This window comes from Bos indicus, chromosome X, assembly GCF_029378745.1.
Source record: "Bos indicus isolate NIAB-ARS_2022 breed Sahiwal x Tharparkar chromosome X, NIAB-ARS_B.indTharparkar_mat_pri_1.0, whole genome shotgun sequence".
Taxonomy (NCBI): Eukaryota; Metazoa; Chordata; class Mammalia; order Artiodactyla; family Bovidae; genus Bos; species Bos indicus.
The window spans coordinates 131687118-131715089 of NC_091789.1; the positions used below are offsets into that span (position 1 = coordinate 131687118).

The following is a 27972-nucleotide window of genomic DNA, read 5'->3' on the forward strand; positions in this document are numbered from 1 at the left end:
AAGTGAAGTCACTCAGTCGTGTCCGACTCTTAGTGACTCCATGGACTCCAGCCTACCAGGCTCCTCCATCCATGAGATTTTCCAGGCAAGAGTACTGGAGTGGGGTGCCATTGCCTTCTCCAAAAATTTCACCATAATACAATTAGAGTGCTAGATGAAGGCCTCACTCAGAAACACTTTGTTGTTGTTCAGTCGCTCAGTCATGTCCGACTCTTTGCGACCCCATGGACTGCAGCATGTCAGGTTCCCTGTCCTTCACTGTCTCCCAGAGTTTGCTCAAACTCATGTCCATTGAGTCGGTGATGCCAGAAACACCTCAATATTTAATAAAGTCTTCTCTTTCTCTTCAGTGCTAATATTTTACATCAGGCTCACTGATTACTTTCTCCAAGTATATCCTCGTTAATCCTGCCCCCTCTTCAGGATTTTTTTTTTAAAATTTTGTATCCACTTAGCAATTTTTAAAATCAGTTGCATGTTGTGCAAAAATTAGTACTCATTTACTTTATGTCGCTCTTTAATTTTTCTTAGGTAATTTCAAGTGTATATTTTTGAAATTCTCAACAAGATGATAAATTCCCATCGGCAAAAATCATGTTATGTTATTTCTTGGACATGTTCCTGCCCTATCTCCCCACTCTTCACTGCTCTAGGCACCTCCATTCTCTTATCCTATGGCTCTAAACCAGGGGTTGGTAAGCTACAGTCTGCAGGCCAAATGAGGCACTTGGCCTGTTTTTATACAGCCTGTGGATCAAGAATGGCTTTTACATTTTAAGTGGATTAAAAAAAATCAAAAGAAGTTTCAAAATGTGAAAATGTTATGAAATTCAATCTCATTGTCCATAAATAAAGCTTTATGGAAGTACAGTCACTTCTTTTCATGTGTCTGTAGCAGAGTTGAATAGCTTCAAAGAAACCTTAAGGCCTTCAAAGCCTAAGATATTTACTGTTTGGCTCTTTACTCAGAAAGTTTCCTGACCCCTGACCTAAAACTTTGCTGACAGATTGGTTTTGGGATCTGGTTATCTTTTTCAGATATCTCTAACCTTTAGTTTTTAGATGCTTTAAAAAGTTTTCTCTGTGAGGAAACAAAGTTTTCCGAATCTTCACATCAACACACAGACTATACATACTGGAGACACAACTAGAAGTATGTTTGTGTATCATTCTATAGAATTCCTTTAGCTTTAGGATGTCTCAAAAGTTTTCAAAAAACAAGTTATGCTTCCAAGGGATGTACAGCAAACATTCTTTGGGAAAAGTAAAGCCACTTTTGGAATGGTAACCACAACTTTTGTTGAGATTTCAATTCTGCATCAGGATATTGTGTTTCATAAATATGAGGTCAATACTAAGGCAAGTTCCATATGATCACAGAGCTAACACACTAACAGAACTGAAGAACACAACCAAATGAGATATTTGATGAAAGAATGAATCATTCATCCGAGCTCTCTGCATGAAAAAGCACTTAAATGTCTGTGAAACCACTAAGTAGAAAAAACCACTAAGGACCTAGAATTGGGTCAATATAGGACCAATTCTAGGCTTTTTAATTTTTAAGAAATAGTCTAAAGGAGATGGCAACAAACAGGAACAAACTCCATATTAGCCGCTCTAAAAATCTGAGTTTATTTCCTGTTTGATTTACTAAATCCTACGCATAAGATGCTATGGTTTGGATTCCTTTGAAGTGCACAAAAGAGAGAGAAAAAACACCACCACAGATTGACATTTGCATTTTCTTTCAAGTGATAGCAATGAAACACTGTAGAGGAAAACAGCAAGGGAAAAAAACATAACAATAGTTAAAAAAAAAAAGTATTCCTTTACCTTGTTCTTGCTTAATCCTCTCTCTTTCTGCATATCCTGCAGTCAGCATGTTAATTCTGTTAAGCCACCTGAAATAACAAATATCAGTAACATTGCAACTGAATTTCTTATAATTTACCTTTTTGGAAATATTTATTTTCAAATGCATATGAGTATATGGAATAACCTCAGATAAAAGATGTGTTGTTTTTTGTTACTCTTAACACATGGAGTTGTCAATAAGTTATAATTTGCTGTAGTACAAACTGTTCCCACAGTAAAGATGCTATTTCACAAGAAAAGTCTTGGACAAGCCTGTATATATCTGCAATATAAAGGGGTCTGAGATGACCAAAGTCCTATAATTAGTTTTGATGAATCTCTTTTATATTTAATGATCCAAGGGGAAACACATCTGAGTAGTACTATGGAAATCTGTCTCTAAATACAAGGGTATTTGGTTTTTCCAAAACAAAAATTACATATACAATTTTAACCTACATTTTGGATCCTGAAAATTTATTTCCACAAACAATAGTAATTTAAAATTAAATCTTAGTTCTCTCCTCTTTCAGGAGAATTGCTATTGCTAACATAGGGGACTACCTGAAGCAAAGCACTGCTTCAATCTCCATCTTTTGTTCCATTACTCTGGTAACTGTTTACACTGCATCAGTTTATCGAATCACAAAGTCTTTAAACTAACTTGACAATTTTTCACTGGTTAATCCTGAACTATGATTCATATATTTTCCCAAATAAGAAAGTAAGGGAGAATCAGCCTTCTAAACCAGCTAATAGAGTTAATATTAAATTGTGGAATAATCTGATCTTAACATATTTAAAAAAAATTGTTTTTGAGAACTTCTTCTCCTAAGAGATTATTTCCCCTGTCAACTGGAAGATGAATATCTCTGAAGTGACTCATATACTTCATCATTGTGCCAAGTGCTGTTGACTGTGCATCAGATACTGAGAATATCTTGAAGAGAGAGGGAGGAAAGTTGTTTCTCTAATGGACAAAATCACACCCATGGAAATTTAAGGCTTAATTTTAGGAACAAGTCACTTAAAGCTCAACTTTGACAAAACCTACAGTGCAATGATTACCTCAAGTATGTCTGGGAAGTAAAAAAGGGAGCAGAAATGAAAACAAAAAGTAATCAAATGAATTCAGTACGATGGTATATACACACATAATGCAGAAAATTATAAACTGTAAGAAGCTAACCTCATAACAAATAACCTTTTAAAAATGACTAATCATTAGTAAAAGGTCAACATGAAAATCTAGTCTATAGGTGACTTGTAGTAAGAAAGGAGTTGAATTTGTATTACAAGGCAAGTCTTAGCACCCTTAGGAAAGACTGCGTTGGTGCTTTTTGGGTAGAAATGATGTTGATGTTCCACCAGAGGAACATTTATTGCTGAATTTTAATTCAGTACCTCCTATTTACTACTTCTTAATATATCATTGAAATTTAATTTTGTTATTAGCTAAAGAGCAATGAGGACTTGTATAAGATGAATAAAGAAACTAAAAAGAGGCTTCTTAATTTTTCAGCTCAACAACATTTATTAAATGTCTGTTATATGATGAACAATGAGCTATGCTTTAGGGGTCCAAAAATGAATAAGACATAATTTCTGCCTTTGATGAGCTCCAGGATTCTTAAATTTCACAAGACAATGAAAACATTAAACTACTTTTAGGAAGACAAATTCTGCCCACAATAAAAACTCTTTAGAAAGTATGTGTATAAACTTGGGCCAGGGTATACAAATACAAAAGGCTGAATGCTACACAGCTGTTGTTGCTGTCTTGGATAAGTCTCCTTAGGCCCTGGTTAGAAAATGCTTAACTAAACACTTGTTGCAGTTACGATTTGGTGTTTATATGCTATTATGAATAGCAGATATGACTGAACTGAACTGAACTGATGCATTAATTGAGGTAAGAAATATTTAGGTGTGCCAGGTACTGTCCTAGGCATGAAGGATAGAGAGATAAATGAAATAAAGTATCTGTTTCCATGATGCCTATATTTTCAGTGAGGGAGACAGACAACATGCAGGAATAAGATTGGGCCTACGGTGAACATTCCAGTGAAGCTGCCAAGAACACACAGAATAACGTACTGAGAGGGAAATAAGAGTAAGAATTATGGAAGAAATGTACAAATAATAACTACTAAACAGAAACTGGTGAGTCCTGACAATTACAATGACATATGTGCTGACATGAAAAGGAATACACAGGCCAAGTAAATTCAGTAAATAAGTCTCAGAATACTTGAGAAACATGATGTTTTATTTTCTTCCCACAGATTTCACACAGACTGGCAAAAAAGATTTTTTTAATGTTTCAATGCTCATTTCTGAGGAGGGAACAGATGGGTTGGTGGTAGGGTGCTCAAAAGTGTTTTTTGCAAATTACCTCACATTCCAACTTAAAGCTACTCAAAAAACAGAAGGTGAGGTTTTAATATTCTAACATTTATATTTGGGTATATGTATATTTGGGTATATGTATGAATAAGTGTATGAATGTGTATACATACATGCAGATTTTATAGAAGTAAATTAAATCTAAGGATTGCCTTTTCATTCCAATTACTAGGTCCTGTCAAAACTGCTGCTGCTGCTGCTAAGTCGCTTCAGTCATGTCCGACTCTGTGCGACCCCATAGACGGCCTCCTACCAGGCTCCTCTGTCCCTGGGATTCTCCCGGCAAGAACACTGGAGTGGGTTGCCATTTCTTTCTCCAATGCATTAAAGTGAAAAGAGAAAGTGAAGTCGCTCAGTCGTGTCCGACTCTTAGCGACCTCATGGACTGCAGCATACCAGGCTCCTCCGTCCATGGGATTTTCCAGGCAAGAGTACTGGAGTGGGGTGCCATTGCCTTCTCCGAAACTAGCACTACATTTTAAAAATACATATGATAATACTTTAGAAATTATGAAATAACCAGATAAGGTATTTATTTATAATTATTATAATTATTTATCATTTCTTGAAGGCTTAGGTACACGCCTTCAAAGGACTACATATAGAATGAACCAATACCCAGGACATCTTGCTGTTATGTAATAATTAGGATATTAAATAAAGTTGTTGAAGGGTGTCTTTCCCTATTACCAATCCTCTGTGAACATTGCCATTCACTCTCTGTCCTACTGACAAGTAATTTTTTAAACAACTTGTTTGTTGAAAATAGATACTGGGAATATGGTTATTAAAGAAAGAAAAAGCAAGGCAAAACAGTAATAGTCTATTATACTTAAATTTTTTAAAAACTTTCAGGACAATTCAAGAAGGTTGTAGTACACTATGGAAAGGCTAATATAAAACAGCACTCTGAAATGTATGATATGGAGATGATGACATACTTAATCAGATTTATTTATTTTTTCTTTGATTCGCTGCTTAGAAAAGGCAACAAAGTGAAACTTATGGGTTTGGCTTAGTTTTTTTCTAATATCCTGAACCAGATACATCCAAAGGAGTATCAGGGAAGAGTAGTGGCATCATATACTTCTAAAGTTATTCCTAACACAGGGTAGAAAATGGAGACCAAGAATGGTGTTACAGCTAATAAAAATGCATTTTTGAGCAGGCTATTTTCTAAACCTAAAAAGACCCTGATTAGCAAGTATCCCAAATGACTAAATTATGTTAATTCTTAGATGGGAGTTAAACTGTGTTCTAGTGGATTTATCTTGTAGAAGAGGACATGCTCATATATACCACTTATTTTCTGTTTGGTTATGATGTTATAATCCTTCATGTTTATCCCAAGGGTACTGAGCTCAACTGTGAAAAAATGAATAGTAACTACAAGAGCAGATTATAAAATAGTTAAAACACAAAATAGAGTAGCACCACTCCCCAGCAACTACATAATTTTCATTTTGAGAACAAACTCAGCAAATTCTGATTGCCTCATGTGAAATTTCAAGAATGGCAACATACAAAGCAAGAGAAGATTGTGGAAACCAAATGCAAGGCTCAGTTCACAGAAATACAACCAATAACCCTAAAATTTATGTGGAACTATACAATACCCAGAATTGACAAAGAATTCCTGAGGAAAAAGAACAAAGCTGTAGGCATACCCCACCCCCACAACACACACTAACTTCAGACAATACTACAAAGCAACAGTCATCAAAACAGTATGCTATCAGCACAAAAACAGACATATGGATCAATGGAACAGAATAGAGTCCAGAAATAAATTCATACATCTATGCTTAATTAATCTTTAACAAAGGAGGCAAGAATACACAATGGAGAACAGGTAGTCTCTTCAAGCAAGTGATGTTAGGAAAGCTGGACAGACTCATATATACCAATGAAGTAAGAACATAACCTCTCACCATACACAAAAAAACTCAAACTCAAAATGGCTTAAAGACATACATAAGACATAACACCATAAAACTCTCAGAAAAGAACATAGGCAAAACATTATCTGACATAAACTATAGCAGTATTTTCTTAGGTCAGTCTCCCAAGGCAGTAGAAATAAAAGCAAAAATAAACAAATGGGACCTAATAAAACTTATAAGCTTTTGCACAGCAAAGGAAATCATAAACAAAACAAAGAGACAATGTAAGGAATGTGAGAAAATATCTGCAAAGCATGGATTTTTCTGTAAGATGGTATGGAAAACCCTGAACAAACTTTTTGGCCAACCCAATATGTGAAAATGAATCACTTCACTGTACACCAGATACTAACACAACATTGTTAATAACTTCAAAAAAGAAAGGCTCAATTTTCCTATTAAATATAAAAAGAGTTTATCAAGTTTTTCAATACCTTTCTTTGCCCTTTCCTTATATTCATATCCTTGCTTTGGAAAAATCGTGCCTATATTCCAAAGTGTCAAAGAACAAGATTATTTATGACAGCATATTAAGTGTTCATTGAGTGCATTCAAGCACATTTATGAAGATGTAGTTTTGTGCTTAAAAATATCTGAACACAAATTCCTTAGAGATATACAAAGAAAGGTATATGGTGTAAAAGCCCAAAGTATATATTGTGTTGGCCAAAAAGTTCATTGGGGTTTTTGGTCACATTGTATGGAAAACCCCAACGAACTTTTTGGCTAACCCAATAAAAAGAATATATACTGAAAGGAAACACTTATATAGCACTTACAATTTACTATTCTAAGCCTTTCATGTGTGCTTATTTGCTCCTCATAAAAGTTCTATGGGTGAAGATGGTTATTATCACCACTTTTACAAGAGCTTAATATCTGACATAGAGAGGTTAAGTTCTGCATCCATGGTCATACAGCTAGTAAGTGGGATAGCTGGAATTTGGACAGCTTGGTTCCAAAGTTCATACTCTAAACCACTATGCTATTCTGTATCTCCCTATGCTATTCTGTAACTCCCTATTCTGTACCTCTGTATAATGTGTTGGCACATTATATATGTAACATGCACTGCCTGGTGAAGATCTATAAAAGGAAATATTTTCAATCTTAAACTCAATTTCTACAAATCTAGAAAAAGGAAAGGGGAAAGGAAAGAAAAAGGAAGAAAGGATCAATAAGAGCCAAAATGGAAACAAGAAGCTGTATGTTGTAGATGATAAAAAAAAAAATATATGTGTGTGTATGTGTATGTGTGTGTGTATATATATATATATATATATATATATATATATATATATATGGAGAAGGCAATGGCACCCTACTCCAGTACTCTTGCTTGGAAATCCCATGGATGGAGGAGCCTTTTAGGCTGCAATCCATGGGGTCGCTAAGAGTCGGACAAGACTGAGCAACTTCACTTTCACTTTTCACTTTCATGCATTGGAGAAGGAAATGGCAACCCACTCCAGTGTTCTTGCCTGGAGAATCCCAGGGACGGGGGAGCCTGGTGGGCTGACGTCTATGGGGTCGCACAGAGTCGGACACAACTGAAGTGACTTAGCATAGCATATATATATACAGATTTTCCCAGAGGCATCACATAACCATGTGCCATCTAATCACTTGGTTGCACAATCCTGTCTAGCAACAGAAGAAAGGTGACAGAAAGATATACCAACTAAGCTTAGGCTTGAATTATTGAGATGGCTATTCTGTCATAAATACTCTGCACTTGGAAAAGTCAGCTTTTTTTGTGGGGATCTTTATTTTCCTCACTTGGGAATAAATTTGGAGACATATTCCTGAAATGGACTTAAAAATTATTTTTTTCTGCAGTGGGTGTTTTTTGGCCTTTATATATATATATTTGGCCTATATATGGATTTTGGAACATTTTTGGTAAACTTAAAAAGTCATTGAGTTTATTTTGACATTTTAAAATGCTATTCTTTAAAATTAGGTATGGAGTTATGGCTAGGTCCGTTTTATTTTAAATCTGATGTAGAAACTTCAGTGAAATTTTTCTCTAAGCATTAATGGGGAAAACTGAGAATTCTAAGCCTAACAGACTATTTTGAAATATAAGTAACATTTTACCTGTTCATATCATCAAGATGCTCAGCAGCAAAATAAAAGCTTTTGATTTTAGGATGACAGGCTTTGAATGCACTGCAAAAGGAAACAGAGTACATTCATTTCAGATTGGGAAATAAGTTAGAACCAGATAATTTTTATGGATAAAATTGCCTCAAATCTAACCTGAGTATGAATATATAATGCTTCTACCATGATGACAGAAATCAGTTAAAAATTCAATTTTCTGCCCACAAAACTGCTTTCTTATTACCTCAATTTGAAAGCATTAGCCAAGCAATCTATAATTTAAAAGCTAGAAATTAAAAATCAAAACAAAATCCCCAAAAAACCCTTCCTTTTTCTCCCTTGGCCCAAATAAAGTCAACTTACTATTTCTTGCGGCATTCACTGGCTCTATCAATTTTAAATTCAGGCAGGCTGATGAATCCTTCTGCTTTTTCATCCTGAAGAGGCAACACTCTTGTTTAGGATATTATATACAAAGGTTTAAAGCTGACGCTACTATATAACTATGTCTTAAACATCTATACTAATAAAACAGTTCATTTAATCCCTTAAATTAGACATTTGAGAGATTAGAATTTCACTTTTACCTGTTATAGTCCATTAAACTGAATGTATATTTTGAACATTTAGAATAGTAAATATTAAAATATATATACAGAATGTTTAAAAATTCTTTCTATATTAAAATAAAGACAGAAAAAATAATTTAATTCTCAATGTAAAACCTGTTTTCTAAGTATTTTTCCCAGAATGTATACAGACTTTTATAACATATAAAATAACTTTAGTCCACATTTACAATTAAATTTCCTCCCATTTTAAATGTCCAGATGTAAAATATAGGGATATCTATTAATTTAGTTCCTTTTCTACCTCCAAAAGAATCTCTTATCAAACACAAATTAAATAATTATTTTGTGTACTCAACATTTTACAAGTGGATAGGGTAAGTTGATTTTCAAATATCTGACTTGGTTTACATGCTATACATATATATATATATAAAATGTTATTTTTCACTTGGAAAATTGAATGAAATCCATAAAGTCCCCCTCTCTAATGTGGGATAGAAATACAAGATAGGAGAATTATCTAAAATCTCATGTTAGATATAAGTTATTTCAACTAGTCTAAGCTTCCCTCATTGCTCATTTGGTAAAGAATCTAAAGAATCTACCTGCAATGCAGGAGACCCATGTTGGATTCGTGGGTTGGGAAGATCCCCTGGAGAAAGGGAATGGCAACCCACTCCAGTATCCTTGCCCGGAGAATCCCATGGACAGAGGAGCCTGGCAGGCTACCATCTATGGGGTCACATGAGTCGGACACGACTTAATGACTAAATCAACCAAGTATTTTTGGCTAAACCCTTTAATCATTGTTGTTTCTTTCATGTACATAAGCCAATTCTCAGACATTTACTCCCAAACATTGATGTGTGCTATAACCAGTTCATGGCTTCTTATATATCAAGTTCAAGAGACATTACACATTCCCACCTGCTATCTCAAAGAAAAAGAATAGAGATTCTCAATTCTTTTAGTGTGTGTATGTATGTTTATATGTAAAACTTAGTAAAATTTGATGCTAATGATAGTGACTAAAATGTATATTATATACAAAAGTAGTGTTGTAACTTCCAATATTTTTTAATGAAGAAAAGGTGAAGTGAAGTCACTCAGTCGTGTCTGACTCTTTGTGACCCTGTGGATTGAAGCCTACCAGGCTGCTCTGTCCATGGGATTCTCCAGGCAAGAATACTGGAGTGGGTTGCCATTTCCTTCTCCAGGGGATCTTCCTAACCCAGGGATCGAACCCGGGTCTCCCACATTGCAGGAAGATGCTTTACCCTCTGAGCCACCAGGGAAGTCCATTTTTATTTTCTTCCAATCTTGGGGTAAATACAATAGTCTCAAATCTCTTTCTTAACTTTGATTTCTCTTATGTTACCCTTGATGTTTTTAATGTTAAAATTTAAAATTTTGAAAAATTTAAAAAACTTTTGGGGTAGTTATGATCTCCCCATTATACTAAAAAAAAATAGTGGTCAGTAGACAATCTATAAGTGATCTAAAATAAAGAGAAACATAAAGAAGCTATGTTTTTATACTATTTCATTGACATATAAAAAGTACTTAGCCAGTACACTATTTAAAACCATGTATATTTTTTTTAATGATAAAACAAGTTAACAAAAGAAATTTTTGTTTAAAAATGAATAAATTTATATTAAAAAAAAAAAACAAAAACAAACTTGAGGACTTCACTGCCAGTCCAGTGGTTAAGACGCCACCTTCCAATGCAGGGAGCACGGGTTCAATCCCACATACCACGCAGTGTGGCCAAAAATAAATAAATAAATAAAAACTTAAAGTGAACTGATAGATGGCTATAGCAATGGAAGCAAATGTAGAGTTAAGAGAATATAAAAAAAATAAGGTATACTGTATATTTGTTGTGATAGTTGACAGGTTATATAATTACTCTGAATATAAATCTAATTACCACAAATGAAATAGGAAATCATAAGAACAATTGGCATTTGTTATATACTCTCCCCTTCCTTCCCCTATTGGGTCAAATGAAATGAATACTTGCAGATTTTTAAAGCTAGTCTACTAGTTCATTTATTCTTTAAGAAAAACTGAAGTAAATGCAGATATTAATTAACTTGCTGCTTCTCCATCCATGGGATTCTCCAGGCAAGAACACTGGAGTGGGTTGCCATTTCCTTCTCCAATGCATGAAAGTGAAAAGTGAAAGTGAAGTCGCTCAGTCGTGTCCGACTCTTAGCGACCCCATGGACTGCAGCCTACCAGGCTCCTCCGTCCATGGGATTTTCCAGGCAAGAGTATTGGAGTGGGGTGCCATTGCCTTCTCCAATTAATTAACTTAACTTACTATAAAAGACTTCCTTTCAAAAAAGCAAACATAAAAAAATGTAAAACATTGAACAAAAGCAAGACATTTAAAAATCTTTATCAAATCTCTCTCTCTATACATAATCCTTTTAAGTAAGCTATTGCTTGAATTAGCTTCATATTTTTAACTAGATATACAGAATTTTACTATATATTACCTATGTTTCAGACATGTTTCATTAGAGTAATTGAGACAACTGCCTTCACAGAATCCCACAATGCAACCATTTTAAGAGGGCAGACTGAAAAATTACTAGAAGTCTCGTGAATTAGCCTTAAGTTGATTATATTTTAAAATATAAATCTTAAAACAGTGATTCTTTTGGTTAAAAACAAAATGAATAAGAAAACAAAATGTGCTTGTCTTACCTCCTCATTAATATACCAATAGAGGGATGCATCCTTTAGGACAAACCAGTATTTCTTCCATTTCTGTGAAAAATAACTCTTCGCATCTTTCTTTTTCCAAAGCCAGCCCTCACAGTCACCACGGCCAAGATCTTTGCAAGAAATTCGTCTTTTGCTCTTGCCAGCTATAGGACCTAAAAATAATAGTGGGTAAATGTGCTCTTTAAGTTAATCTATAGATCATAAAAGGTAGAAGATTAATCTATAGATCATAAAAAATAAGTCTGTATATTAAACCTTAAAAATATTTTTCTCATTGTATTAAAATAAAAAAAAACTGGAAAATTTTAATACCTTTTCATCTACATAGACATAAAATTTAATTCGAAATGCATGGTCCCAGTCTGAAAACCTGTTGAGACCACTTGTAAAGGGTACCTTGTACCATAATTGACCTGAAGGAGAAGCTGATCTTTGTAGCTCTTGTGCTAGGGGGTGGTTCTCTTCCACACCACACTGGGCTCAGGCAAGAGAGGATGGGTGAAGTGGGCTGGTGATTGTTTCAGTGTAGACTAAGCAGCTAACTGTTTCATTTACTTTTCTTACCTTTGTTTTTCTTCTTTGATTTGTGCTGCAGAGAAGACTGCTGAAATGTCTGAAATCAAAGATGGGGAAGAATGTTATTTGATACACAGAGTGCCACTGAAGTACTAACAGTCGCAGAAAACACTGAAAAGCTGAATGGAACAGTGACTCTGAACCCCAGTGAACAAAAGTACTTTCTTTTTCCAAAGACTCAAAACAAATTCAAAAATCATGCCACTAAACTTTCTTATCTCTTGTGAAGCAGGAGAGAATAATATTATCTTTGTCCTTATTCTGTAGGCAGAGAAATAGGGATACAAAGCAGTGGTGAAACTCAGGGCTCTTAAACATGCAGAGTACTACTGCGTACCTTTTTTAGGGGTTTAGAGTGCCTTCTCAGGCAGTCTCACTTGATTTTCACAAAATTTTACGAAGGAGTCAAGCAAATATGACTATCACTTGTTCCTTTGAAGTTCATTCTACTCCATAAGCCACCACTAGCTACTGATCTCCTAGGCAACACTCCCAGGTGTTAAATATTGGGGTGGCTGAAAGTTCATCAGGGTTTTTCTGTAACAGCTCAAAGAAAACTTAAATAAACTTTTTGGCCAACCTAGTATTTCAGTACTTGAATCAATATTTTCTTCTCACACCTACTTTTGCCTCTATTACACAGAACTAATCTTCATGTCGGAGAAGGCAATGGCACCCCACTCCAGTACTCTTGCCTGGAAAATTCCATGGACGGAGGAGCCTGGTAGGCTGCAGTCCATGGGGTCGCTAAAAGTCGGACACGACTGAGCGACTTCACTTTGACTTTTCACTTTCATGCATTGGAGAAGGCAATGGCACCCCACTCCAGTACTCTTGCCTGGAGAATCCCAGGGACGGGGGAGCCCGGTGGGCTGCCGTCTATGGGGTCGCACAGAGTCGGACACGACTGAAGCGACGCAGCAGCAGCAGCAGCAGCAGCAATCTTCATGTAGGTGATGTCAGTACATTGGCTCCTCAGTCCCTTAGCTCCAATGCTCTTTACTTCTCCATTCTCCAGCTATCCACCCCCATGGCCCTATGTTTGTTATTCTTAAGCACACTCCAACAACTGCCTCTATTATCTCCATTCTACATGGTACACTACCTCCAACCCAGCAATTTTTTAAAAGAAAATCTCCACTCAAGTATCCAATTTATTGACATTACCACTGTTTTGTGCCTTTATTTCTCTTATTCCACTTGATTTCCACAGAACACCTTTATAACCATTCCCTGGAGCTATACTTCCTGCATCATGCTTGCCGAGCTAAACAGCCATCCATTAAACCCACCTATCAGTCCATTCCATGCTAAGGACCAGAAGAGTGTAATGTCTTAACAGAGAAACCCACAACTGGTTTAGCTTTCAATTAATGACTACAAATCACTGGTTCTAGTCAGTCTACTAAACTAGATTGTTCACTAGTCTAAATAAGGTTAAATTCATATGAGTAGCTAGTTAGGGTAGAGAGAACAGTATACATAGTTTTAATTCACAGATAATCCCTCAAAACGAATTTTAGGTAACAGATTCTTCTTTTTCTTTACAAAGGTATATCTGTAAGGAACAACTGGATTTTGTCCACATAAAATCTGCTGGCCTTGGGTTTATACAGAAAATTCATATTACGTGACATACTTTATTTAATATCTTTGCTTATAAAATAACATTCTTTGTTGTTTAATTGCAAGTCATGTTCAACTCTTTTGTGACCCCATAGACTGTAATAATTTTCACAATTTGTATATGGTTTACATAATTCTTAGGAATATAATATTATGGATGGATATTAGTCCTAAAGATAAGGATCAAATAATTTGCTGACATTCAGTGTAACCCAGAAATAACCACCCAATATGTATGTGGGATGTGTGTGTGTATAAATCAGTTGCAGGATCCATGGCTATAGAAATTCACAATTAATTTTAGAGAGAAAGCATAAAAGATAAAACCCATCATGTTATGCTAATTTTCTTGAGTGCACTTTGCTTCAGAATAATAACTCAAATAATAACTCAGGCTAGTATGTTTAAGTATAGTTAATTTACATATAGTTATTTTCCCTAAATTGTTTGGCTGTAAAATTACTGATTAGGTTTTTCTCGTTTAGTGTTACCACAAGTAATCATTATAATTTAACAGCTCATTATTTTTAAAAATGACAAAGATGGGGGTGGTTTGTTTTTTAGGAAGCTACATGGATAACAGACAGCTTTAAAGAACTGAGTTATATAATGTACTTCCTATGCTTTTTGCACATTACTTCTTAGAACCTGAAGGTCTAGTTTAAAATCTACACAAAATGTATTTTATGCTCTCTAGGTTTTCTTTTTCAACAAGATTATCTTTTCTTTCCCTATAGAAATATATTTTCATACTTATCATTATCATGAGTGCAGAGTATAATCAGTATACATATTGTTGGAACCTAAGAACTCTGAGGCACACAGTACAGATTTATCCATCATTCAAAGAAGCAAAGCTTTAGCTATCTTTTTAAAATGTTGTAAATACTACGACATTCCCTTAAAAGAGACTTCATTATTTTTTCAAGTGATGTGATATTTTCTAAAATGAAAGTTAATTGAACTATATTCTTTTGAAAGTAATGGAAAAAAAACAATGAAAACTACAGTTAAGGAAATAGGTCCCTTGTGTAGAAAAGTGTTAATATAGCAGGCCTGAGGCTGCTATCATAGAAGGGCCTGCTTGCAAGGCTGGCCCTCTGCTGACATCTGGGAACTTGGCTAGTAAAACAATTCTCTGTATTGACATGCAGCCTCCCTAAGCAATAAGACTACTTTGCCCACCTGGGGACTAAACACTTGCTTTAATTTCAGGAAAGGAAAAGTAGCTGCTAGGCAGAGGATGCCTATGTAACTAATTCAATAAAGTCCTTGGGTACTGAGTCTTTAACAGGCTCCCCTGGGCAGAGACACTACACACGTGTGATTGCATTTTTGCTGCTAAGTGAAGTGTACTCTGCATGATCTATAATGAGGAGAGAGCACAGGAAGCCTGTAGGTGGATTTCTTCAGATTCCATGGTCTCTTTTTTCCATACCAATCTGGCTGGATACCCTTGCTGTACCACTGTAATAAAATCTTAGCTGTGGATAGAACACAGAGTCTTCTGAGGCCTAGTCAATCACTGGACATGTGGGTGATATGGGATCTTGAAATAGACTCATTTTCAAAAGATTACTTAAAAACTTATATCAGAAACTGTTTAATATTCACACACATAAATAAGCTCCTGACAGTGAAGGTTTCCTCATGTTATCAGCAGGTATGATTAAATACCCTGAGGTGCAAATTTACAATCCTGTGTAGTCTTTCTTAGTAAAAAAGATGGAATTATTCATTCTGACAGGTATTTGATATCATATCCCCAGTTTCTGACAACATCACGAAATATTTAATAAAAGAAGGACACTAAGAATAGACACATGACTACAATGGCTAACAGCAAATCATATAAAGTGTTATGACCAATGTAGAAAAACAAGGGGCTTGGAATCCTTGCTTTCATGATAAATGCTTTTCTCACAATAGAGAAAATTCATAATATATTTTATTTCTGTATTTTTCTTAATAGTTTCAGATCACCCTTCTTCCAGGTTCATGTTTAATAAGCATGCTCTTTAGAAGTTCTTTCATAGCAGTCTGTGAGTAGCAAACACGTCTAGGTATTTATGTTTGAAAATATAAAAACCTTTCACTCTTAAATAATATTTAGATGGGTATAGAATTCTGAGTTGAAAATAATTTTCCCTTTGCAATCTGAATATATCACTTTATTTTCTTTTAGCATCACTGCCCTTAAAACATCTGTAGCTACTCTCATTCATTATAATTTGTCTTTAGTCTCTCTGTTAAGTTTTTAAATATTTTCCTCTTTATCCGTGATATTCTGCAATTGCTCTCTGATGTGTCTAGGTTACAAATGATATTAATGAACCCCATTTCAAATTCATTGTGTTGTACTTGAAGGCGTTTTTCAATCCTGAAAATTCTTAGGCATTCTCTCTCCAAATGGCCTTCTTTACTTACTTTCTCTTTTTTGTCTCTAGATGTATGTTGGTATCTCTTAATTTACCATCTATCTTTAATACTGCTATCCTTTCATATTTCCTCAATGCTTTTTAGGTGAATTTACTGTTTTCCAATTTTCTAATTCTCTGATTTTACATACCTGTATAAAGTTTATTTTACCTATAGACTGTTTATTTCACTGACTATATTTTACATATCCAGGATGACTAGTTGGTGCTAGCACTTCTGAACGTCCAGTGTCTTAGTCATCCTGTTATTACTTCAAATTTTAAGGGCTTTTTGGATTTCCCAAAATTTCCATCTATTAAGGAAAGAATCACCTTTAACAAGTTATTGCTCTGGTCAATGGCTGTATCTTTCTTCAACCTTCTTATACTCATGGGTGAAGAAGCTCTGTTTGCCCTCCCAGCTGGTTTCACCCCATGAGTCAATCTTCAGTTTCCTGACATGGCTGGGGTCCATTTGTTCTCTCACACCCATTAGAGTAGACTTCTGGTCATCTCTAGCCCTTTCTGGACTCAGAGCCTAACAGGTATATGGCTTTAGTTCCCATTTATTGTTGTGCAATTTTGTTCTTTTTTCTAGTCCCTGGAGACTAGATATCATTTTTGACCATGACTATCTTTTTATGTTTGGGGTAGGGGTGTGTGAGAATTTAAAGTATGAGCTCATAATGCTTACTGACCACCAAAAATAGATTCCTTCTGTAAACATTTTTGAAGGTTCTTTCTCTTAAAAAATATTTTTATATTATTTCCTGAATTATCATTCAATAAAATCTTTCTAACACCATCATTTGCACTTTATGTTTATTGTACTGAGCATTTGGGTGAAAGTTCTTTGAACTTTCTCCCTAAGAGTGTTTATAAGCTCTGATCTTCAGCAACTTATAAATTTATATAATCAATGGGGACTTCTTGACTGAGCTACAGGCTGCCTAACTCAACAGATTCAATGTGTTCAAAACTAAGCTTCTCATACCCACCACCCATCAACCAATTCTGCTCCTCTTCTATACCTTAGTAAATGGCAATTCCATTTCTCCCCACAACTGTGCAAACCATGAATATTAGAGTCAATGTTAACTCTTTCCTTTCTCTTACAGCCCATAATCAATCCACCAGTAAGTTATATCAGCTCTGCACTCAAAATATGTTTAAAATAAGACTGTTTCTTACCATCTCTATTACTATCACCTCAGTCGAAGCCACCATCATCCCTCACCTGGATTACTGAAATATCTTATTGTTTGCCCTTCCTCTGTCCTCACTTCTTCTGTTTTTAACATAAGAGGCAGAGTGATCCTGTTAAAACATGATTTGATCATGAAAACTCTCCAATGGCTTCTCACCTCACTTTGAATAAATACTCAAATTCTTCCACTGACCCTGAAGGCCCTGTATGACCTGGGCTGTTCCCTTTGCTTCTTGCCCCTTATTAACTTTGCTCCAGCCACACTTGCTGTTTCTGGATTGTGTGGAATAGAGTCCCACCTTAGGGTCTATACCCCTGCTGTTCCCTCTGTCTGAAATATTTGTTCAGATATTGAAAGTAGCTCTTTTGCCACCTTCCTGGTTGCCCATTTCTGTTCCCCACTAGCTTTAAAAGAATCTAATTAAAAGAATGAGACCACTAAGCAATTGAAACTACTTTGTGATTATGCTCTTCTGAATGCACACCATGCCTTCTCTAAACTGTTGATTTTTTTTTTTCTAGATAAAAGGAGGAAAGAATGAAGAATTAAACAGTTAAAAAATGACTAGCTCTCTACTCTCAACAGCCGTCTTAGCAATCCTGAGGCAGATCATGCAGGCAAGAGAACATCTGAAGAGTCAGCCAGTCTGCATGCAATGGAGGATGATGCAGAATCCAACTTCCTGCTTCAATGATTCACTAAGATTCTTGATCCCCATTTTCAGTTCAGTTCAGTTCAGTTCACTCAGTCGCATCTGACTCTGCGACCCCATGGAGTGCAGCATGCCAGGCCTCCCTGTACATCACCAACTTCCAGAGTTTACTCAAATTCATGTCCATTGAGTTGGTGATGTCATCCAACCATCTCATCCTCTGTCATCCCCTTCTCCTCCTGCCTTCAATCTTTCCCAGCATCAGGGTCTTTTCAAGTGAGTCAGCTCTTTGCATCAGGTGGCCAAAGTACTGGAGTTTCAGCTTCAGCAGCAGTCCTTCCAATGAATATTCAGGACTGATCTCCTTTAGGATGGACTGGTTGGATCTCCTTGCAGTCCAAGGGACTCTCAAGAGTCTTCTCCAACACCACAGTTTAAAAGCATCAATTCTTCAGCACTCAGCTTTCTTTATAGTCCAACTCTCATATCCATACATGACTAATGGAAAAACCATAGCTTTGACTAGATGGACCTTTGTTGGCAAAGTAATGTCTCTGCTTTTTAATATGCTGTCTAGGTTGGTCATTAGCTTTTCTTCCAAGGAGCAAGCATCTTTTAATTTCATGGCTGCAGTCACCATCTGCAGTGATTTCGGAGCCCCCCAAAATAAAGTCCGTCACTATTTCCATTGTCTCCCCATCTATTTGCCATGAAGTGATGGGACCAGATGCCATGATCTTAGTTTTCTGAATGTTGAGTTTTACCATCCCCATTTTATGCCCCTTTAAAAACTGTCATGGCTGAGCAGAATCTTCGGAGTTGGTGTCTGGACCATGTCCACATTTTCCCCAGATTGCTGGCTTTTCTGATTAAAGCACCTTTCCTTTCTACTGACACTTGCCTCTCGAATTATTGGCTTATGAGCAGCAAGCAGCCAAACCTGAGTTTGGTAACAATACCGTTATGGCTTACTCCCTTACCTCCTTTAGATCATTCTTCCCAGGCTTCCCTATAGAAAATGGTTTTCATTATTGCCTGCAACACTTCCTGTTTTCCTCCCCTGCTTTATTTCTCTCCTTAGAACTTAGCATTACCAAAAATACTTATACTTCTTGTTTATTACTCAGCCCTCCCTCCAAATATAAGCTATATGAAACAAAAATTCTACTTTATGCATTGTTTTATCCTTTGACTAGAACAGGGATTATTTAGTACTAAATAAATATTGATTGAGTGCATAAAAGTTGAACAGACCACCAGCAAAGAACACAGGATGTAGTCTTAATTAATTGATTGCTTTTTAACCTGAAGTCCTTCAGCAGGAAATAAGTAAGCCAGGTATCTTTTCTCTAGTAATCCATGTACAGCATATTACTGAAAGTTCGGTTCTTTAGTAGACTCCTTTTGTTAAATAAAAAAGTTTTTTTTTTATCTAATTTTCCAAAACATTACTGGAAATGAGATCTGTCTTAATGCACTTAGTTTGAATTAAATTTGAATTCAAGATGTGGCCGGCAAAAGTGCCTTAATGTGTCAAAAGATATTTATGCATACAATTATATGATGAATTATGAATGGATGTGTTGAAATCACAATTCAACTCATAAAAATAGAATGTGCTAAAATAAAAGGCCATTATGAAAGCATTGTTGATCCTCTTCTTAACCATGGTGATGCATGCAACAGTATTCTATTTGGCTATAAAAGATCGCTTTTTCAGACATTTGCCTGAAAAGACCATTTGTCTTTCATTTTGTCCACAGATGTTCTGTTCAAACATTCTCCCCATTCTCCCCTATTCTAGATGAGGAAATGTGGGGGAGGGTAATTTGGGTCATTCTTATCCTGAAACTTTCAGAAGCACTTATTTTAATTGTGGAAGAAAATGACAGTTTCTGTGTTACATTTTGAAAGCTCAGCTACTATTAAATTCTTCTCAAGTTGCAAATTGCCATACTTATGGAAAAATCTGCAATCAAAATACTCTCTTGTTGCAATATAGCAACTTCCTCTTACTGTAATTTTCTGCAAAGTTCCAAGATTTCTCCAGTCAAACCAAAAGCTTATTTCTTATACATAAGGTGCTTAGCAATTTGAAACTCTTGGGACAACTGATAACTATCTCCACATATTTAATCTTTTTTAATAAACAAAAGGCTTTGAGATTTAAATATTTCACAGAGAAATGTATTTTCACTTACTTTCTCATTATTGTGTGTCAGCAGAAAAAGTCTAAATATGAGTAAGTGTGATATGGTAATGAGAGTAAATATTATCTTAAGAAATCTTCAATTTACATGAAATAACAGCATAGAACTGAACAAGCTTGTTGCCCATTCTGGTACAGGAGAGAAACTGCTGAATGGGGTGGGGACAAGATACTGCATGCACACTGGTTCTCTGAAGACAGTGGGGTGAGCTTGCTCTGGATTCTGTCAATAAAGTTAATCTGACTTTATATTGACTGAAAATGGCTCTACATATACTTACAAATAAGTGTATTTTAAAAAATAGGCATGCTAATAAATTATGAGTCAAATAAGAACAAAAAGGCAATGACTGGGGGAATTTAGAGAAGGTTAAATTCATTAGGAAGGGCAGAGTCAGTGTTTCATCAGAAGAATACCATGCACATCAGATTCAGAAGGAAGTACGTAAGTGAAACTTACACAATATTTTATAAGGTGATTTCCCTTTTCCTATCGAGTAGTAAGTGGTAAGATGGGAAGAAGAGTGAAGAGTAATGACTGGTTAGGAAGAGTAACAAAAGTCACCACCCTTGGGAAATAGGAACTGTCATTCTTGGATCTAAATAATTATCTTTACTGAGGGCTCATGTGTGAGGCTGAGTGACTGAACTGACTGAATGACACGTGTGAGGCACAGCATTAGGGACCTTGTATCAGTTATCAATCTTAATGCTTATAATACATTTGCTCAGTGGTGAATGCCATTTCAAAGAGGAGAAAACTGAGAGTAGATAACTTATTCAGGAGCACACAGGTAGTGGCAGAGTCAAAATTCAAACCCAGGTCTACCTATTCACAAACCCGTTCTAACCACTCCATGCAATATCGCCTCTCAGGCAAGTATTGTGTAGTCATGGTAACCATTTTAGAGAAAAGAACTGCTTTCTGTATCTGACACAAAGATATCCATTTATGAAAACCTCCCATAACATGTGATATAAGTGCATTGTTATGTGGAAAGGTTCTGTAAAACAGAAAGATACTAGGATTATACTTTTATATTCATGGAGATAATTTAAACAGGTAACACCTTGTGTAGCTTAGTAGCTCTGTTGTGTCCGATTCTTTGCGATCCAACGGACTGTAGCCTGCCAGGCTCCTCTGTCCATGGTATTCTCCAGCCAAGAATACTGGAGTGGGTTGCCATGCCCTTCTCCAGGGGATCTTCCCAACCCAGAGATAGAACCCAGGTCTCTCGCATTGCAGGCAGATTCTTTACTGTCTGAGCCACCAGAGAAGCTCATCTCTAAATTTACCAATCTTACCAGTCTAAGACTTTACTAGTCTTAGCAATCTTACCAATCTAACATCCTACCAATCTCTGATTCTCATGCTTTTGTCGATTTTCTTTGAATTAGCAAGTTATACTGCTCTGTGGGATTTTAAAAAAAGATTTGCAGCTGTTTGGGGGAGGTAACCATTAATCATATTTTCATGAGAGGAAGGCTCATGTTAACATTTTAATTTTGCAAATGAGATAGAAAATAAGGTACAGAAAGGTAATAAGTCTCAGCCAAGTTATACAAGGATGAGACTGCATTCAAAGTTTATTCCAAACATATTAACAGTGTTAACTGAATTCAATGCAATTAAAAAACCCTATGTCAATACTGATGAGGAAATCAGTGATCCAAATAAGGCAAGCCTGCCTCTCCACTAAATTCTTTACACAGGAGAAATCTCTTGGAGCTGATTCATTGTGTTATGCAATTTTTCACTTGATACATTGCTGATTATTATGCCTTAAAATTACTTGGTTCAATTTCTCAAAATGCAGTTTTTAACTACTGCATTAGTTTCTACAAAGGCAGAAACCATCTGCTTAGCTTGCCACTCTCTACTCAACTCCTAACACTGGACCTGACATATAATCTTCTATTGAAAGCATGAATCAAATACTACCTATGTGTGTGGAAAGTGAGGGTATGAGTTATGACATCTCATATGCAATCTGTCAGCATATCCAGTCCACTCATATCCAGAGTCCAAGGCCTTCTCACTTCTTCCAATTAGCACCCAGGGCTAAGCCCCTATCATCTCTCACCTGAATTGACTAAATCCTAGTCAACTGACTAGACTGTCTTGTTTTCATGGTTCCATACTACACAAAGCCCCTGCAGCCTATTCTCAACACACCAGCTGGAGTGATATACTTTGAAGGGTGCTGTCTCAGCAAGAATGGAATGCACAGCACCAGGAGAACAATACCATAGTAGAGATCAAGAGACCTGACTTCTAGTTCTCCATATTCCAGCTCTATGGCTGTGGATAAGTCACTGAAAGTAATCTTCATCTCAATTTCTTCATTGGCAGGATCAGAGAGCTGGACCAGATGCTTTTAGGATATCTTATAAGCACTAACTGTACATGATTCTGACTTACAAATGAAGGGAGAAAATGGCTAGTTACCAATGCACATCCAATTATTGATGTGTCAGGAATTAATTACATATACCTGTAATCAGTGTTAATTTGAACACAATGCTAGATTATTCACTGAAAGGTACTTGGTTTATGCTTAAGTTGCACCATGTATGAAAATCATTTATTTCCAGCCATTTTAGATATAGCTATTGTGGGGTGTTTGATTAATGTGTACAACATGGGACAGAGGCAGAAACTTTGAATAGGTGAAAAGCAGAACTAGGACAGTGCCTGCTCCTGAATCTTCTGTTTGACAAACTGTCGACATTTATGTGTCAGAGAGATCAGGATAGGCTTGCCCATATTTTGTGACAAAGAAATGTTTATGATCAGAAAAAATTGAGAGAACCAGATTTGCCTTTGGAAGGCTATTCAATGACATAAAAATAAACTATCTGCAAAAGAAAAGAGAGAAAAATAATACAAATGAATCACCTCTAATGAAGAATGTACAAAAAGTTAAAACTCTCAAATAAATGGATATGGCATATTTTGTCAGCAATTTTATGACAATCATAAATATTGGGAAAATTTCTGGTTATTGATTTAATGAAAGTGAAAGTGAAAGTCACTCAGTCATGTCTGACTCTTTGTGACCCCATGGACTATACAGTCCATGGAATTCTCCAGGCCAGAATATTGGAGTGGGTAGCCTTTCCCTTCGCCAGGGGATCTTCCCAACCCAGGGATCAAACCTAGGTCTCCCGCATTGCAGACAGATTCTCTACCAGCTGAGCCACAAGAATCTGAAACTAAATGGTTTGGGGTTACCTTTATTTTTAGTTTTGTTGCTCTGATAAATTGTACATATTTTCTCACCATGGGATGCTTGCCATGTCAGTGTAATTTGTTCCAAGAATTCTAGCTTTTATTTAAATACCTTTATGGGTATGAGGATGTTTATATCAGGCTCTTATTCTGGGATTTTTGCTTAGAGAATAGATGAGCCCTCAAAGACACTCACTCAAAATGTTTCTATATCTGTTAGTTTAGTTGCAGTCTTCTTGATCCAGAGATTGTTTTTCTTTACCAGAAAATCTCTCAAAGGTAATACTGGATAAAAATAAAAGTTAAGTTTAGAAAGTTTCAAAAGTTCCTATACACAAATTATGTTATAGTAAAATAAGATAAATCACACACTGCCTTCTTTTCTATACACAACCACCTACTAGGACATGATTTTAAGACTGAAAAAGTAAAACTGGTTTTATCTAACAGAAAGGAAAAAAGAGCTCGATGGGGATATTTTAAAAAAAATTATGTTTGCAACAGGAATCAAATCATCATTATGCTGTCAATTTAGATGGCATTTTCCATAGTCCTCTTTCCAGTGCTATGCTCATTTTGTAAATGAGAAAACTGAGTAAGATAAAGAAAGCAATTTATGCAAGCTCAGATATGAAAAATTAGATTTCTGCAGGGCCTGATGTTTGCTGCCACTTTTCCAGAACTCGTTGCCTCAAATGCACCAAGATTAGGGTTTGGCTTGTTCTCAGCCCACTGCTGAGGACATTTGGTAGTATGGTTAGAGGAAGGACGCTAAGAATATATGTGCACTATCCAAGTGCCAGATACTGTATCAGACACTTTATATGTTTTTTAATTACAGGGAGTCAAAGTCCTTATCCAATTATAAAATATATACGAGAGAGACACAAAGGAAGAATATAATACCCTCAAAAATATTTTACTAGCAAACAAAGAAGTGAACTTCATATGCTTCTTTCTTACACCAGGCATCTGATAAAAATGGAGGACATAATGGAAAATGCAATTAAGTGAAGAAGATTCAACAAGTGACTAAAATAACATGGTAGAGGGACATGGCTTTCTGGTACTCTTCCTAAAACAGATTATACAAAGAAATTCTTTAAAGAGTTGCCTTATGTGTTTTATTAAGTAGAAACCTCTTTAAGTAAATCAGGCATTTTATCCTAATTGTTACTTACAGCAGTCACTGTTTTCATTGAAGATGGATGAAAGACAGTTTGAAGTTATAGTTTCCTATATGCTCTGGGAAGTTAAATAAGTAGGCTACACCTTGCATCCACTCCAAATTTATGGTCGTTTAGAATTTTTCACTTTACAGTGATACACACACTGTCTCTAGAATTTTCAAAGCAGGTTTTACCTGGTATGTACCTATGGTGACAACAGAAAAGGAAAACTCAGTGTGGTGGTTATCAACAAACTGAGAAGAGCTATGTCAACTGGGGAAAGGTGGAACTATGTATCTCAGAATACCTCTTCCTGTATGGTGTTAGTTAGGATCAATCAATGTAAATCTGTGGGAGTTTTGGAGAATAAAATGAGGCAGGAGCCTTGCTCTGGAGGTCAGTGTAGGGCGCCAGTCACTACCACCGTGCACACATATGCCACTCTTGTTGGTTTGGGTCAGTAGCCAGGCCAGCAACTCCTTCAGGTCCTCTAAATCCTGGACCAGGAGCCTGTGAATCTCCATGGCAGAGGGCATCAGCTTCGTTGATGAAGTTGGAGACAGGCTTCCAGTTTGTGCTGATGAATTCTACTTCATCTTGCTCTCCCTGGCTTTACATCCAGATTTTCTTCATGACCACTGGCTCTGCTGAGGTGTCTTCACCTCAGCTCCTTGATTGAGTAAGATCTAGTCCTTTATTCCATGCCACTTCGTGCTTCTGGCTCCCCGACTGAACCCTAACTGATACATTCATTAAAATGCCCAATGAAGACAGATGTTCTGGTCCTAGAAGCCTTTCTGATTTGTTCATCAGGAAGCAATCCCCTTCCATGTAAATGAACCCATTTCCTTTCTATATGGTGTTAAGAATAGTCACTATCTGCCCAGCACAGTGGAATAAACTTTATATACAGTATATGATTTACTTCTGTAATAGCTGAGCAAATTAAGTATTATTAGCCTCTCTATTCTGATGAGAAAATGAGGTTCAGAAATGTCTAAGTTCAAACAGCTCATGTTCTATTAAATAGAGCATTATTCTTAGCTATTTGAATCTTTAATGTTGGGCCCTTTCACTTGAAACTGGTTGTCCTTGAGGCCACTTTGAATTTATGATAATAAAAGAAAACACGAGAAGGTAACTTATTCTCCTATTTGAGATTTCAGGAAAGTTTGCATCTAGTTATAATCTAAAATTATTTGCATAGAAAGAATAGGAATTGAAATACGGATCCATTTCTCAACACTGCAGATTGTTTTGGGTTCAGGTCTATTAGGATACTGTTTTGGCTTAACCTGATACCTGTAGAGATGCTAAGAAACAGATTTAACAATATCATTTAGAACCAAGACTCCAGGTTGAGCTCATGCACTCTGGCCTGCTGCCAGTTGCTGTCTGAGCCAAAAGCCAAAGATGAATATGTGAAGGGTGCAAACAATTTAACACTGTTCTTAGAAGCTATCCTCAAGAAACTAGAACGTAACAGCAGTCAATAACTGGGCCTTAAACTTCATTCTCACATAAGACTTGGGCCAAGAGATTCAGATATGCAGTCTATTAAGAGAAATCTTTGGATGAGATTTTGGTATATACAGCAAATGATTAGGTCTACAATTTTGTAGAGTTGGAGGGTGCTGAAATCATCAAGGAAGTAATGTATTTTACAAGTTGAGTGAAGAAAATCATTTCATTATCAGTTATGGTCCTTTAATCAGAAGAGGCTTTAAATAGTTCTAGGGGTAAAATGATTTTACCTGGAGTTTCATTAAACTTGAGATGCTTGATTAAATGAGTTATGGTGGTGAGGTAATATGGGTAATGTGATAATGGGAGCAAAAAATGTCTATTGCTAACAAAACTTGAGGAAATTTTCTCAGGCTATGAAGCTGGGAGAGATAGGCCTACAATATAAAAAAGAATGGGGTTCTTTAACCTCTCTGATAAAAACAGGTATGTATCCAAACAGTCTGTAATTATTGACCACAGCAACCAAGTGAAGGGGCTCTCATCAGAATTTATGTTTTATTTTATTTTTAAAAGGCAACAAGGAATTCATAGTAAGATTTAAATTTAATAAATTTAAAATTAATAAATTCCTAATCCAATTCTTCTGTGTCCTGTTCTGCATGATGCCTTGCTAATTAAGCCAGATTTTGTGTTTTGCTTCCTGGCAGCCATTATCTAGCCAAGAACTAGCAGAATGAGGACCGGACCTTGTTTGGTTCAAACATGAAACTGATGGGGCTGACTTTAAATAATTTGTTTTATACAGTGTAAGCAGAAACCTCTCTAAAGCATGAGGGCGTATTAGTGAATCTTTTTTGTTTGTTTGCATAACTGATTAAACTTAAAACATTTATAAAATAAAAATTTTTTCCAAATGTTTAAACAATATTTTCACCATTAATAAAATTTATGAATTTAATCAGTTTCCTAGGAATTCCACTAAGTCACAAGCCCTATACATCAAATATTTTAAAGGCTTCCAGCACTTTAAAGGCACCACAGAACATAATAGTAAAAGCAAAATGGATTACTCTTGCACTTCAGCAATATAAAAGTGCAATATGTTTAGCCCTTTTGTTCAGTATTTCTGTCGTTATTTTTTGGAAGTCTTTTAATGATTAATTTCCTTTAATAGTTATGACTGTTCAGATCATCTACTTCATCTTGGGAGAGTTATGTAGCTAGTGGGCTTTGAGGATTTGGTTCATTTCATCTAAACTGTTCAACTTCAGTGCAGAGTTGTTCATAGCATTTCCTTATTATTCTTTAAATGTCTGTGAGGTTTGTAGTGATAACTCCTCGTTCATTCTTGACACTGATAGCTTGAGTCTTCTCTCCTTTTGCCCTTTGTCAGTCTCGCTAGACACTTTATCAATTTCTTTTTTGATTTTCTAAAAAGAGCTTTTCTTTTAAAATATTTTTAAATAAAGCTTTTAATTTGATTTTCTCTATTATGGCTTTTTTTCTGTTTTCAAATTTCATTTCTTCTCTCTATTGTCTTCCTTATGCCTGCTTATTTCTTGTTATTCTTTTTCTAATTTCTTGAGGTGGGAGCTTAGTTTTTAGATTTGACAACTTTCTCCTTTTCTTTCATTCATTGTTTCAACCTTGATGTGCAGCTTGTGAGATCTTAGTTCCATGACCAGGGATTGAACCTGCTTCCCAGTAGTGGAAGTGCTTAGTCCTAACCACTAGATCTCCAGGGAATCCACTCCCCTTTTCTGATATAAGCATTTATTGCTATAATTTTCCCC

At 35.9% G+C, this 27972-nt stretch overlaps 1 protein-coding gene across 5 annotated transcripts in view; it reads right to left on the reverse strand.

Moving 5' to 3' along the window:
* CNKSR2 (connector enhancer of kinase suppressor of Ras 2) overlaps nt 1-27972 on the reverse strand; it is a 285732-nt gene that overhangs the window by 54546 nt on the left and 203214 nt on the right. For all 5 annotated transcript variants that reach the window (XM_070784406.1, XM_070784405.1, XM_070784408.1 and 2 more), the window contains 5 exons: nt 12188-12236; nt 11603-11775; nt 8676-8749; nt 8307-8378; nt 1837-1904 (listed from right to left, as the gene is read on the reverse strand). In XM_070784406.1, the coding sequence (XP_070640507.1) occupies nt 1837-1904; nt 8307-8378; nt 8676-8749; nt 11603-11775; nt 12188-12236 (436 nt within the window). The remainder of the gene's footprint in view (nt 1-1836; nt 1905-8306; nt 8379-8675; nt 8750-11602; nt 11776-12187; nt 12237-27972) is intronic.